The 15,312-nt window shown below is 39.5% G+C and overlaps 1 protein-coding gene across 1 annotated transcript; it reads right to left on the bottom strand.

The window, feature by feature from the left end:
- Window positions 1-662: 662 nt before the first annotated feature.
- On the bottom strand, window positions 663-9,925 carry LOC140946067 (uncharacterized). Its single transcript, XM_073395137.1, has 6 exons — window positions 9,806-9,925; window positions 8,310-8,468; window positions 6,027-6,232; window positions 4,911-5,058; window positions 4,055-4,148; window positions 663-1,226 (listed from the first exon to the last, which is right to left on the bottom strand). The coding sequence occupies exons 2-6, from the start codon at window positions 8,466-8,468 to the stop codon at window positions 706-708; spliced, it is 1,128 nt and encodes a 375-aa protein (XP_073251238.1). The 5' UTR covers window positions 9,806-9,925; the 3' UTR covers window positions 663-705.
- Window positions 9,926-15,312: the final 5,387 nt, after the last annotated feature.

The raw sequence follows: 15,312 nt of genomic DNA, 5'->3' as shown, positions 1-15,312 counted from the left end.
ACCCCGAAGTATTTCGAATGTTTCCGTAGAATTTCGAGAAATCAAAATGCCGAAAATTTCCGCAGGCAACAAGGAAGTCCGTGAATGTTTGCGTAGTTGACACAAAGGATACACTGCAACGAGACGAAATCCGCTTCTTCCATTCGCGAAAGAACAAAGAGATTTACGTGCTGTCAGAGCAATTTTTTTTTCATTGGCCCGCACCTGAAAGTGGCAAATGGAAAAGTAAAACGGCGCGCAAATGGAGACAAAAAAAACGAAACAGACTGATACGCAGTCAAATTTGGCCAAAGGTTTATCATCCTCCGTTTATGTGTTGCGGACTGCTGTTTACATGACGTTATACACATAGCTTTTCTAAAAGCGATAATAAGCAGAGGATAGATCGATTATCGTTTGACGAGCTCCAATCCACTTTACATTACATTGTTACGTTTTGCTATTGGCTGAAAAATCTCGCGCAACTTTCTCCACTAATTAGGAGTAAAAACCAAAACCAACCGTGACTTGCCCTCACGCATTTTTCCCGCGCTTGCCCCAGGTTGCAGATATTTGCCCGCGCTTGAACCATCATCGGTCAGTTCGTGTTGTAATTGGCTAGTTTTAGTTTTACAACATTAAACTGACAACCATTTTCCACCTCACCCCCACCCCCACCTCCACCCTTAATTGTCCCAGGCCACTGTTCTTACGACACAGCTGTAGTTACATCCCTGGTATTTTTCTTTGAAAAAACATTAAAAGTTTCATTTTCATTTTTGCAAATCCTGTCATCCTGACTTCTGGTGTTTCCAGGATACAAGCAAGTTCCCATCCACGCTTTCCCATCTCAAAGAGGACTGAATCCCACTGGGGAGTCGCATGTACTTGGGCAAAACCAGCTTCAATCCTGTGTTCATACTCTATCACTGTACCTTCATAAACAGGGCGGGGATCATTGATTCGACTAGCCTCTTTCTCGAAGAACCACACAGAATTGAGCGCCTGAGATGCAGAAAAGCCATGGGCTTGAGTAGCGCCGGATTGATCCAAGAAAATTTCAACCAATCGCCAGCCTTGTTGGAGAAATGCCGCCATCTGTCCTAGCCAATCACAATAAACCTGGATTTTCCCCGCTGGGAATCCGGGTGAGACGGACACGTTGATAGGCACATTGACAGCTTGGTAAACATAGCGACGAGGATTTGGGTGAGTTGGTATGTCAAAAAATAAATCAACTCCCATGCCTAACAAGATAAAAAAGAAAAGAACATCTTAACATTAATCTTTGCTCTAAGCTGTTACTGGAGTGCGCTCGATGATGACTAGCCTTAACGCTGGTTAAGTCGGTCAGCGAAACAGCGCCGAAATCCTTATTCTGTGTCCTAACCTGTGTAGCAGGATTTGACCACGCGCCATGATTGGCCTGCTAAAAAGGCCAATGCCGATTCGCCAATCAGGATGAAAAGAAATCGAAGCGCATTTCCTGTACTTCTTGGAGTATCAGTTCGGAGCCCAGAACTCGATGCTACTTCCCAGACGTTACAAAAGGTTGGTTTTCACCGGCGACGGAGTCGGACTCGGAGTCGGATTCGTAAGTGGAGTCGTTAGAGCGCTTATGACCTAGTGAAAATAAAAAATCGGAGTCGTAAGCGGAGTCATAAGCGCGAAGGAATCAGAGTCCGAAGAATTAGAACGTTTCTTTTTCTTCCGACTCCGCTTACGACTCCGTCGCTTACGCACCGCTTATGATCTAGTGGAAACCAGATTGTCGGAGTCGGAGGCAGAAGCGGAAGGATGAACCAATCACAATGCTTGTTCCCACGCTTGGTGTTTGGTTTATCCTTCCGCTTCTGCTCCAGACTCCGACAATTAGTTTTCCCTAGATCATAAGCGGAACGTAAGCGACGGAGTCGTAAGCGGAATCAGAATGCTGTTTTCACTAGATCATAAGCTCTACGCTTCTGATTTTGACTCCGACTCCGTCGCTAGTGAAAACCAGCCTTAACCGAGATTAAATTACGTCTGCGGCAACAGGCTACCTCAATGTTTGTGAGGGTTGAGCAAAGTCCATTAGAATAAACATCGTGGTAGTTATTGGAGGAAAAAACTGCCGTGAACGATCTTGGAAAAACCTTCCAGTGCCGAGAAATACGGCTGCATGAAAAAATAGATAATGAGGTCATTTGAGGTGTGAATGGGGTTAACCGACTAGAGACAAAGGGCAAAAAATATTACTGACTACCGACAAAATGAGTAAAAAATTACCGACTACCGGCAGGAAAAATATTAACGGACTACCGACATAGGCTGATATTATCAAGATTTGTTTTCAGAAAAAAGAGTATTTCCATTTTTTTTTTCTAGCCGTTAGGAAGTAACCTCTTTAAATTTATGACTCATCAGATGGCCTAAGGGAAAGAATTTCCTTTTTTTTGTTCATACAGGTACATACCTTGAAGATGCTACCGACTTTATAAATTTTATTGAAAAGTCAATGGCGAAAAAACCGAACGTTTCTTGTTTCGGTCCGAGAAATGCTTAGATTAATCCTCAAAGAAAATTTTTTCCCGTTTAATGGAAAGCACTATCATTACAAACCCACGGTACCGCGATGAGCACAAAGACAGCAGTTTCCTTTCCAACTTTTTCATGGCATATACTGAAACACAAAGTTTGAGCAAAACCGTCTTTAAACCAACTGTCTGAAAACGCTACGTAGATGACATTTTTTCCCTATGGGATGATAAGTGAGCCAGACATCGTAGCTTTCTTCGCGGAACAAGTAAACTTACATCACCCTACTACGAAATTCACGGCCGAAATATCTGAAAATGAGACATTCTTTTTAGAAACGGTTGTATACCAAGGCAGAACATTCAGCGAAAAATGAGAAAAAGCTATCCTTGACGTAAAGACGCATTTGAAACGGAAACCTTACGGTGTATACATTTTCACCTCTTATCACCCACCAGTTGTTAAAGCGCCTGTTTGACAAACTAGAAGCCTTGAAAATCCTACGAACAAACTCTGAGGAAGTGTTTCAGATTTCAAAAGCGCTTGATGGACAGAGGCTAGCCACACAATTTAGAAAGAAAAATTGCTATTAGAAGTAAAATTCACAGAAAGGAAGGCAGCTCTTCTGAAGCAAAACAACAAGGAAGAAAAAGAAATATTGCCTTTCGTGGCACAATACCAGCCCTTAGTGTCTATTATAAAAGAAGCTTTAATGAAAAAGTGGAATCTCATACAAAACCAACCACAGTACCTTGCCAAAATTTAAAAGAAACACATAAAGTGCTATTTCTTTGAGAAAGGAAAATTATGGCAAAGGACATACTTGTTAGTGCCAAAACATAAGAGGGATAGATGTGCAGCTTGTCACCCCTTGCAGTTTTTCACTAAAAGTAATTTAAGTATCCAAAAGGCTAGAGTCCATTAATTAATTAATTAATTACTTTTTACTGTGCCCTGTAGTCGACAGGAAAACCAAGTTCGCATTTACAATAAAAGCTTTTGTGATTTTATCAGTACTATATTCATTTGGCAAACAATGGAAATAAACGATCATGTTGCATAAACAAACAAGAGTTAATGAACGGTTTAGGTGCAATCAAATGAGGCATTCTTACAAGTTTTACTATTTCCTTAGGGATCAAAGTCTTGAAAAGTGGGTGAAATACATAAAAAATATTAATAATTAACAAGCGTTTTTACTTATTAACTGAGATTTTCCGACAACCGACGAAAATCGAAAAGTTTAACCGACTACCGACAAAGTTACTGAATTTTAACCGACAACCGACAAGTGGACCCCCTCCATTCAGACCCTCTCATTTCGCTGTTATGACAACTTTGCTGTCACTGTAACAATGATCGTGTAACAAATTTTCATAAAGATCGAATACAGCTGTGGTGGTCATACTTACAAATCTTTGTTTGTAACGACGCAGTTAATGCTCAAACGAGGTTTTGCCCCTGAAAAAAACCTATCGAGCCATCTTAAATACCCTTTCCCCTTTCAAACCATGAGGATAAGATCTCAGCTGAAGTAAAGCGCTAAACAGCGTCTTACCTGCAGACATTCCTGTCCAAGCTGCAGACATTCCTTGTGACAATGCTTGACCTGTCATTTCTACACATACCAACTGACCGCCACTAGCCGTGTGCTGGAAATGATCAAATCAATGCAAATAATAGAGACCTATAGATTCTACGACGAAACAACCATGAGTATGAGATTTTCTTAATAGAGAACTTTCAGGGGCGGATCTAGGGGGAGGGTGCAAGGGGTGCGCACCCCCCCCCCTCCCCTGAGATGACCTGCGGTTTTCTAATACAACTGGTATTCTGCAAAAAAAAAAAAGTGAATTATTGGTGTTGAAGTAGAGCAAGAGACGAGTGCACCCCCTCCTAAAAAAAATCCTGGATCCGCCCCTGGCTTTAGATTCGGGGACGAGAAAGACTACGAGTACGAGATTTGACTTTAAAATGTTTTTTCGCGCGTTCTCAAAAACAAGATACACCGGAAATAACTGAGCTATTTCTCATGTACTGATTGGTCAAGAGCTATGATTTATGTGATGGTGGTGGCACAATAAATTTGTTTTTCTCCTTTCCTTGTTCACGCTTTTGCGAGGAAAACCTTCAACAGAAATGAACATAAAAAAGAAACCAAAATAAAAAAAATTCTATGGTCTACGGTGTATATACACTTTGACCATTGAAATTACGTCTAAATAACTGTTCATTTAAATTGCAGTCAGACGATTTGCCTACAGTGTACATTAATATGGCTTGTGGTTCCACTTGAGTTTGGAGCATTTAACGTTATTTCTATGTTTAATAAGAGGATAGACCAAGAAACCTAGTTGTGGATTTAATAATACTAATACTACTACTAATAATAATAATATTAATAATAAACCAACCTGCATGATTTTATTCAACAGGTCACTGGTATCTGCTTGTGACATGGAAGATGTTGAGAGAATTCCTTGTCTGATGTGTTGTACAAACATAATGGACTTGTCCACTTTCAACTGCCAGTTCTCACCACTTGGAGGAGCTGCAGGAAATCTAAGAAGACAATTCAGATATAAAGAATAAATATACACTACAGATCTGTCAACAGTTTAAAAAGAAGGTAACAAATAGTATAATATATACGTTTGCCCAAGGGTGAAGTCAAGATGGCTGAAAATTGGCGAAGTTCTTTTTTGTGTTTTTTTTGACTGAGACAAGTCGCATTCAATAAAATTGCAAAAACAAATGACCCTCATCTTGCCTGCTGGGGTAGCCAATCAGAATGCAGGATTTGCTTCACCTTGCCCACTCACGGACTTATCCATATAATAAGATGCATGCATTCATCTACCAGAATTAATTTTGTGGAACACTACCAAAAATAATAATAATGAACACTACAATGTACATGTACTTTAAGTATTTGTTAAATCAACAAAATACTACCATACCAATGAACCATGTCATGTAAAACTGTCTGAAAAGGTCTATCTTAAAGGGTGTGAATCTAAGAAAATAAGAATCCAGAAGGTCGCATTTCAAGCCAGAAAAGATTTGTTATGCAGAAAATTGTGACCTCTCACACGAAAACGCACACTAACGGCTTTTCATTTACAAGCTGTTTGTCAGCTGTTCCAACAGCTTGGTCACCTGCTTGCTGGAAATGTGAGCCCGTTTGAACGGCTTCGTTATATTAATTACCCGTTTATTGGATACATCACCCCATTTGAACGAATGCCTTCCTGAGTCAAGAGAAGATTTCACAAACAAAACTTGCTGTCACAAAGATTTCATAGGCACCACTCAATCAGATGTTTCCAATGAATGTTAAATAGCCTGGACATTTTAAAACTGTTTTCAGTAGCTAATGTTACTTTGTCTAAATTTGCATTTTCCAAAAGTAAGATTTCTTATAGAGTGTTTGATCAGTTGTAATATATAAGATGTTGTGTGAAATTCCATCATAATTTTACATAATTTCAGCAGCCCTGAATGAACTACTACAGTCTGTGTATACTCACTTGGTAAAAATGCCTTGAAATGGAATATTAACTGCTGTAGACATAAAGCCCTGCTGCTTTGCTGCCCCTGGGATCCTATAAAATGTGGTTAGTCTGTATCCCTCACTGTATGCTTGTGCCAATGTTGGGTAATACGAATCAATATTGGTACTGACCATGGTGGCTCCTGGTGCAAAGTTAAAGCCTATGTTGGAATGCATGGTAACCTGTATCATAAATTATCATAAATAAAAGGAAAATCAATTTTGTAAGAGGCAGGTCGTGTGTAGTGTACTCAATAGTAATATATATTATCATATACCGTAAATCCTCTATTAAGCCCCACGGGGGGCTTATTTTTTTTAAGCACTTTTGAGGGGGGGCTTAATAGAGAGGGGGGGCTTATTTAATTTAGCAAAACGCATCACCTGTAGCAAAAATACCATGGTATGAGAAAGAGTAGACTTACGCATTGTACAATTAAAGTCACTGTCATAAGTATTTATTTCACTTGTGGGAGCCTAAAAGTAACAAAAACAAAATTCTTATTCTTCAAAAATGTTCTCCAGAGAGAACTAGAGCGCAAAGTTGAGAAAGTTAAGCATATGAAGTTGGAGGTCATGCGGCCAAAGACCAAAAACAATATAAACTTTCAGCCTGAATAAACCATAACTGATCAGTCCACGTTAATCATTAATTTTTTTGTGAAGAATAAGGATTGAGGGAGGGGGAGGGGGGGGGGGGGCTTAATAGAGAGGGGGGGCTTATTAACTTTCCTCCTCAGAAAAGGGGGGGCTTATTGGAGGGGGGGACTTATTTCAGAGGGGAAGCTAAATAGAGGATTTACGGTAATTAAATTTAGTTAAGTATTATTATTAGCTTTTCCTCTCTCAATCCACTCAGCCAGCCGCCATCGTTCTCTCCATGAATAAGTTCTATAAAAGTGGAAAGTGCTGTTGCACAAGCTCACAAGTCTTCAACCAGAAAATGTAGCATTGTGCTAGGAGTTTTCAAGCAATTTCTCTAGAAAATTGCAGGCCTTTTCTAAGGACTGCAAAGAGTAGCTCAACCCCAGATATATAATTATGTTCCCATCAGTCATTGCAGATTTACTTACATGTCACATACATGTTAAAAGTTACATTTAATGTCACATATGTTCTCATTCAACCTTGTGGATTAATTACATACATGTCACATATATGTAAAACGTTACATATTAAGGTGGCTCGATACAGTTTTTCAAGGCCAGTACCTCCCAAGTTTGAGCATAATTTACGTCGCCATAAACAAAGTTTTAGAAAAATTGCCCCCACAGTTGTATTAGATAAAGATGAAAATCTTTTATGATCAGGGTTGCAATGACATCGGAGTTGTCATAGCAACGAAATGACGCTATTACCTATTTTACTTATTGGCGAATTGTAGCCCTCATTTTACTGCCTTACAATGTATCAATAATCTTGAAACTAAAAGGTCATATAAAAGAAAGGTTAATCTCAAGAATCTTAAATTTTAAAAGAAATCTATCGAGCGGTTTAAAAATTATTCGCTATTTTTTTAAAGAAGACCAAAATGTTTACAAAACCGCTAACAAGAGCGCTTCGATACATACTAATAAAACCCTTCTTTCTAGCAATCGGCTGGAGCTATCTCCATGATCTTTCACACACGTTTTTAAAAAGATTGAAACTACTATCAGGTGAAATTACATGTCAAAAGCGCTTCATTTTCTACAGATAATGGCCAAACAACAATATTGTCCATTTTTTACTGTGTTTCTAATCATAAAAACTTCATCCCAAAATATCTCGATAACGCTCTTACAGATTTTGCTTAAACTTCACGAACACTGAGGTTGCTATTGGAGGAAAAAGCTCCCGTGAACGATTTTGGAAGAACAGTTCTCAGTGCCGAGATACACTGCTGCAAGTAAAATAGGTAATAGTGTCATTTTGTTGCTATGACAACTCCGATGCCGTTGCAACCCTGATCATAACAAATTTTTATCTTTATCTAATACAACTGTGGTGGCAATTTTTCCGGCGACGTAGTTTATGCTCAAACTTGGGAGGTATTGGCCCTGAAAAACTGTATCGAGCCACCTTAATGTTACATATATGTCTCACTCACCCTCATGGATTTACATATATGTCACATATATGTACATTTATATCTACATATAGGTGACATATATGTGGACCAGTGAAATGTATATCACATAAATGTCACATATATGTAGATTTGATAAGGGTAGTCAAAGTGAATACTGTTACCCACTCTATGGAATAATTAAAATCACACCTGCACATTTATCAAGTGATACTGAACTTGTAATCCTGGATAAGGTACAGTATCTTCTGGAATAACCACACCTTTGGCAGGCTTAGAAGCAGCTGCCGAGGCACCACCCTCTCCAGGTTTGGCTAATACTTTGCCCTCTTTAGATTTACTGGCACCCATCTGAAATAACAAAAATAATATTTATATTTTATTGATAAATATGAATAGAGAATATTATAAGCATGCTAACAGTTAGGAGGATGAAAGCTGAAGAACTTGGGATGCTGTCCTGCATTAAACAGCTCCCTACTCCTTATGGTCCCACAGTATGAATGCTTGAATCACCTTCTGCCCTTGATCATTTGGCCAGTGCCAAAAACAACATAAGGATGTACATGTATGTACCTTGTTAGGGCTTTCCCTGTCTCTGCAACTATCAAACCATCCATGGCAAACAATAAACACATAGAGCGAATGCCAGGCTCAGGTATCACTCCGCGAATTTGATTTTATTTCTTTGAGACTTGGGAGCCCAGGCTTCATAAAGCCTTCTGGTTTCTTCTGGGCTCCCAGTTGCAACCTTACAATTCTTTTTAAAATTAAATAATTTTTTGTCTATCCTCATTCAAATACATGTACATGATTGCACACCAATTTTTTATTATTAAAATCTGAGAGAAGCTCCAGTGTTCGAAAATTCAGCATGTTGAACTTTTTTATTAACTTAATTATAAAACCACATTTTTGTATTTCACTCTCCCACAAAAGAAACAAAACAATGATTTCTATTTTGAAAGTACAAGCTAGTGACCCTTCTCCACAAATTCATTCATTTCAGGTCACTGATTTGTTTCATTCAGATGGAACACAGCCACACAATGACCCTGGCCTCCCACGCTGGTCCTTAATAAGCTTGGAGCAATCAGAGATAATTTGTTTGTTTTGCAGTCTACATGAAAACTACTTTTGTCTGCAAACGTTTAATTTTTGATATTCCAATATGCCCACCTGTATAGTGTTGAAGATAATTTGGGCAGCACTGTATAGTATATACTTTTTATACGCTTGAGGCTTAAAGAATTATATGGAAGTGTCAAATGGAAAGGAAAGAAAGAATGAAGGCTATTTGGGTTGCAGAGCAACATGTACCTACACGCACAGATTGTAGGTTCTGTGACATCGATGAAAGCAATTAAAAAGCACCTGTTTTACTGTCATGAAGTCATGCAACCGTACAAAATGTATGTAACTACAGATTCATAGCTCACCATTTATCCTAGGCTGGCAAGTATGGGCAGGGATTCAAACTGTAAATCGTTTCCCTTGCTCAAATTGAGGCTTTTTAAATTGTTACAGGACGATAAAATAGGCTAAATGTATTCAAAACGTTCCACTTGTTTGCAAATCATAGCGCTGCATGCAGTTGTGCATGCAGTTATATTGGAACTACTGATCAACTACTACAAAGCTACTCTTAGGAAATGAACGACATACTTTCACCTAAAATCTAAAGATACCTGTTAAAGGGTAGCTCATCAAAATAAGATCACTCGTAAAGAGGCAACCTCAGAAGGAAATTTTAAAACCAAATTACTCATGTGGGTCAGTAGTTCATGTATGACCCCATGAACTCGCTTGCAGAGTCTCCTGGTCATGCAAAACTGGAATTTGCACAGGTATCCCAAACTACGTGACGTCGGATAAAATGGCCTTAATAAAATAAACTAGAAATACGTGCATCGCTAGCCAGTAGTCCCCCATTTTTCCTCAGAGATAGTAGAGCGAGCGAAACGCGAGCGAGCGTGAAAATCATCCCACGCGAGAAAAGGCGACACGCTGCGTGTCGCCTTTTCTCGCGTGGGGGGATTTTCACGCGCGCTCGCGTTTCGCTCGCTCTACTATCCTTGAGGAAAAATTGGGGAGACTCGTAGTCTAGTGCATTGCAGAACATTGAGAGGCTCGGGAGAGGAGGTCCGTAAAATGTCAGGGATGGGATCGGGAGGGCAGGAGAGAAATAGAGTAAATAATTACCGGGGCCTAGCCGAAGGCTGGCACCGGTCATAAAATGCAACGCGTTTCTGTCTTTTCAAAGTTACATTGTTAGGGATATATCGCTGACTGAGATATATCGCTGGCTCGTTTCTTTTGGGAGTGTTCGCTGAGATATATCGCTGGTTCATTGAAATCTCATCCGCCATTTTGAAAAGCACGAGGTAAGGAGGAGAGTCAAGAGAAAGATTATAGCTTTTTGGGAACGACACGTTCCCCAACCTTTACGATGTACTAGTTTATGAGCGAAAACTTGAGCGTGAATATTTGGAGAGACAAATTTACGAGCCATCGCTTAAGAGTGAACCTTCCATCGTGAAACTTATCGAGAAAATAAGCGACTTATCAAAGTTATCTACATTGAGTGAACCTCCCATCATGAAATTTATCGAGAATCAATGCGAACACTTATCAAAGCTAACTTTAGTCACGCAATATTTACATTAGCGACATGCGAAAACTCTCAACTGTTCAAAATGGGGGATTCCCTAACGTTTCCTCTTTTCACACTATTCATTACACCTTGCTTTCATCTCTAAAGAATATGTGCAATAAAAAAGATTTTCATGTCGCCCGACAAACTTGTTGATGAAAACGACCCTTCCACGTGGGTTGCCAAGACAAAAGTGGCCCCGGTAAAATTCACGAAGTGATTCTTGTTATTGTGTTGCTGAGGATGGCGGGTATCAACAGCGACTCTACATTGCTTTTTTTCAGTTTCAGTGTCACGGCATTCAAAGTAGATCAAAATAAAAATCAGAACCGTTGAACAGATAAAGTCCAGAATCTGGGAAATGAAAGTGGAGGTAAATATGCAAAGATCCTCGCCAAATTGCGAGATATTCGAAGAAACGTTTTACCCAAAATTATAGAGATTTGTATTTAGACGCCATGCTGGTGCTCACCCGGATGAGCACCAACATGGCGGACGGAAACCAACAGAAACATCTGTTACCGAGTTTTGCTACAAAAACGTGAATTTATTCTCAGACGAACTCATAAACATTAAAGTAATACTTTTTCTAATACATGAACTGTTTAGATAGGAAAATTCCCTAAAATAAGTCATTTTTTTAACCAACACGACAGTCTCTCTTGCCCGGGAGGGGAGGGGGTATACTGCCATACATGGGCTATATGGGTATGTGCCGCTGTGAAGGGTATGGTTTTCAAGCAGTTTACTCTAGGATAGGTCTAGAATAGGGTATCACTTTTCAGGAAACTAATCAGTTGGTTGAAGATTTTATCTAGACTAGGTAAACAGCTACTCTAGGATAGGGGGATTTGGGGAGTTTACTCTAGTATAGGGTAGCAAAATTCAGCTGAACTAGCTCTGGTATAGGTTAAGGGTTCCAGGGTCCCAGCGGCACATCCCCACCCAGAAATTCCTAAAGTACCCCCCCCCCCCCGGGCTCTCTTAGCCGTCATGCGATGCCGCGTCACGCAAAAGCTTAGAAATTCAAGCGTACTCTATCACAAAACCAAGAACCATTTTGAAGCGAAATTTGTATGAAAATTAGTTTTCAGCTGCTCTAATACATCGTGAAAGTAAAATCTCGGTAGGATCGATAGTTTTTTAGTTTGAATTTTAGTCATGTGAAAACCAGCAAATGGCAGCTGAGATATACTCAATGTTCTTTTGGTTGGAGTAAATTCCAATCCAGTGCCCTGGCTTTAAAAGGGATAAGATCTGGGATTTAAGTGAGGTTGCTGTAGTTAAGGAAGGGTAGCCAAAGTTGCATACGTCCGTGTCCACCCCATTTGATCCTCCTACAGTACAGAAAAATGATGAGATCATATATGACTGCAGGACACTGATATGCAGTTGAGGTCTGCTTAATAAAAGCTAACCCAAATCCAAAGCCAAATCAAGTCAGTCTTTCGACTACGAGTTTGTTATTTTATTTTATTATTTTTTGTGACTTGATAGTTCATTTTGTAAAGTTCTTTAAGTCTTTTAATATACTTACCATGATCTCGCATTTCATTTCGTGACTTAAGCCAATGGTTGATGATACAAGGGACCAGGGAGAGTAAGATTTTTGGGGGGAGTGGATGTTTTGTTCGATTCTCGTATTTCATGTACGTGACATGTTGTCGTCTCGCCTTATTTCAGACATTTATACCTTGTTTTAGATGGTTTTAGATTGTTTGCGAGTGGTTGTAGATGTTTTTGAGGTGGTTGTAGATGGTTGTAGGTGGTTTAGATGGTTTTAGGTGGTTTTAGGTCGTTCCATGTTTTAGTAACTACGGCTAACCCGTGCCATCTCTTATGATAACAATTGTAATAATTAATTGTGAACTGTTTGAGTAGTAGTATCTGCTGTAGCCCTGCAGATGTACTTGTTTTTGATACTGCATAACAAATAAATGAGTGGACGAAATGCGAGGAAGTAATGCTGTAGTTATTAAACCACAAGTAAATACTGGTACTTGGAGAAAAAATATTTATTGTTGGTGACCTACGGTAATAATCGAGAGTTTTTGTACATGACACTTGACAACTATTGTTTGTAACAATAAGATGCAAAACATAATGACTGAAACATAAATTACATGTAGTAATGTCGTTAAGGAAGCAGTTCATAAGAATTATGAAAGTGATCCTGACTTATGATTCAGAATATAAGGGGCCTTCATTTAGCTCATTCTCTCTTGATAGCACTTAATCTCCGTAAAAAGTACCAAATCGTTTATTCAAGTGGACATGTACGTATAGATATTCATGTTCATGCATGAGAAACACACCTATGTAAGAGTGAATTAGCATGGATGAAATGTCCACATGTATACAAGTCATGTTCAAGGTGATCAGTTTCTTAGCATGTTCGGACATGATGGCTACACTCATAATTCCATAATTTTTGAAATTCTTAGACTCTGTGAAATGTACACTTCCCCCCCCCGGGGGGGGGGTTACCCCCTTATATGGCCTATGCGGGGATGCGCCGCTGGACAGGGTATGGTTTTCGTCCTCTCTGTCCTAAACAGGGTATATAATTTCGCACGAGTCTGTCCTAAACAGTGTGCATGATTTGTGCGAGTCTGTTCTAGTAATAAAATTGAGGGAGTTGTCCTAAACAGGGTACTAAAATTGAGGATGTCTTCCTAAGGGACCAGTCATTATTTATCGCCTGGGGGGGGTCGGAGGATTTTGGACTAAACACGATGAAATTTAGCCGATCCCCCCTTTAAATGTTATTTTATTGAAGTGATCCCCCCTCATAACTATATATAACTTTCGTGATCCCCCCCCCCCCCCCCGATGTCTTTGTACCCATATTCACCTTTCGACGTGTATATTTAGTGTTTTAAACTTTCATATACAGGTAGTATTTCTAACTATGATGTACTTACAGCATAATAAAGCCGTTATCGCGCAGTCTTTTTTGAAAGTGTCTCTTGATCCGTGTCTTTTTCTAGTCTGGATCCAGACATCTGAATTCAGTTGACATACAAGCAATCTTGCTTAAAACTGCAAAGTGCTTGAAACTGCAATCAGTGCTTGAAACTGCAAAGTTACTTTTTTTAGAGTGCCAAATAGCAGTCCGCCAAGTCCCTATCAGCAGGTCGTTTGCATCTAGACCCTTTGCTATGGCTACTAGAAAAGGGTATTTTTAGCACGACCCTAGCAAAAAATCTAGAGCAAGTAGCGGCCATTTTAAGGGCACAAAGTCCAGGGTCAACCTGCCGAAGGGGACTAAATGTTGATGTTGAATCGGGTGACGAGGCTCAAGAGGCAAATGAAGTTGTTGAATGGGATGATGAGGCTCAAGATGAGACAGATGAAGCAGTTAAATCGAATTTAGTGTAGAGCTGACACAGGACGCCCATTCCTGGAGAGGCGATAAATGGTTTATGTCTAAACAAACACGCTTTTTACAATGTTTCAGTTATCAGAAGTTTATATAGTTCACAATTTAGAATTCACCTGTCATGTTTAAAGATGAATATTAGCTAAGTCATGAGCACGTTATAAAAGGAAAAATATAAAAGCGTTAAAACAAAGCTTTCTCGATATAAATTGAAATGCACACATTCGCTAGTGTGACAGACTTCCGTTTTTTAAATAAAGTTGTGTTAATAGAACAAATTGAGATTGCAAATGCCATCATCTCCCAGCAGAATGGGCACATTTATGTTGTATGCTTTCAAACTGGCATTGTTCAAGCAGATTTGAGTGGTCCCCCCTCTGAATCCTTCCAAAATTTTCAGTGATCCCCCCCTTTTGGGCTCTCAGTTACGACTGATCCCCCCCTCTGTTCTCCTAAAAATCAAGTGATCCCCCCCAAAATCCTGCGACCCCCCCCCCCCCCCCCCCCCCCCCAGGTGATAAATAATGACCGGTCCCTAAACAGGGTATATATTTTAGGAATTTTTTGTCATAAATAGGGTCAGGGTCAGCAGCTCACCCATACCCAAATATTGGTCGAGTACCCCCCTCCCCCCCACCGGGACTTTCCATGACCAAATGGATTGTCAATTTGTCCTTATAATGCCCGATAACATCCATCCTCTCCATCCATTTATTACATGAGTTTATCCTTAATGTAAAGTGTAGAATGGATGGATTTTATTGGAAACCCTAAATCTGTTTGATTTATTGAAACAATATTCTGCCAATCGAACATGTTTAACTCTGAAAAGGTATATACCAAAGAATTTTTAATATTAGGAAACAATGAAAGTAGAAAAAAAAATACATGATCTTTAAATTCGCACTTCCCTCTGACTTTTTTTTTTTGAAAGAGTTAAATTTTCCCTGATCTCAATAGTAGTGAAATTCCCTGATTTGTTAAATTGTCCCTTACAGGCAAAACATTGCCATAGTTTTTTCTCATTGAAAGAAATCATCGCTTATTAAAAACATGAAACAGAAAACCTGGTTCATCATGCTCGTTATTGCGGTAGTTGTCGAAAATGCGCGCCACCGGAATTCTTCCCGACGTTCGAGAGGCCTGGGGCGCGTTTCAAA

This window comes from Porites lutea, chromosome 8 (assembly GCF_958299795.1).
Source record: "Porites lutea chromosome 8, jaPorLute2.1, whole genome shotgun sequence".
Classification (NCBI taxonomy): domain Eukaryota; kingdom Metazoa; phylum Cnidaria; class Anthozoa; order Scleractinia; family Poritidae; genus Porites; species Porites lutea.
Note: the sequence above shows the minus strand (reverse complement) of the source record. Positions and strands in the feature narration are given on the sequence as shown.

Coding starts and splice junctions, on each gene's coding strand:
- LOC140946067 (XM_073395137.1), bottom strand. CDS start 8,468: ATGGGTGCCAGTAAATCTAAAGAGGGCAAAGTATTAGCCAAACCTGGA. Junction 4,149..4,910: donor TGTTGAATAAAATCATGCAG/GTTGGTTTATTA, acceptor GATCATTTCCAG/CACACGGCTAGTGGCGGTCA. Junction 1,227..4,054: donor TTGGACAGGAATGTCTGCAG/GTAAGACGCTGT, acceptor TTATCTTGTTAG/GCATGGGAGTTGATTTATTT.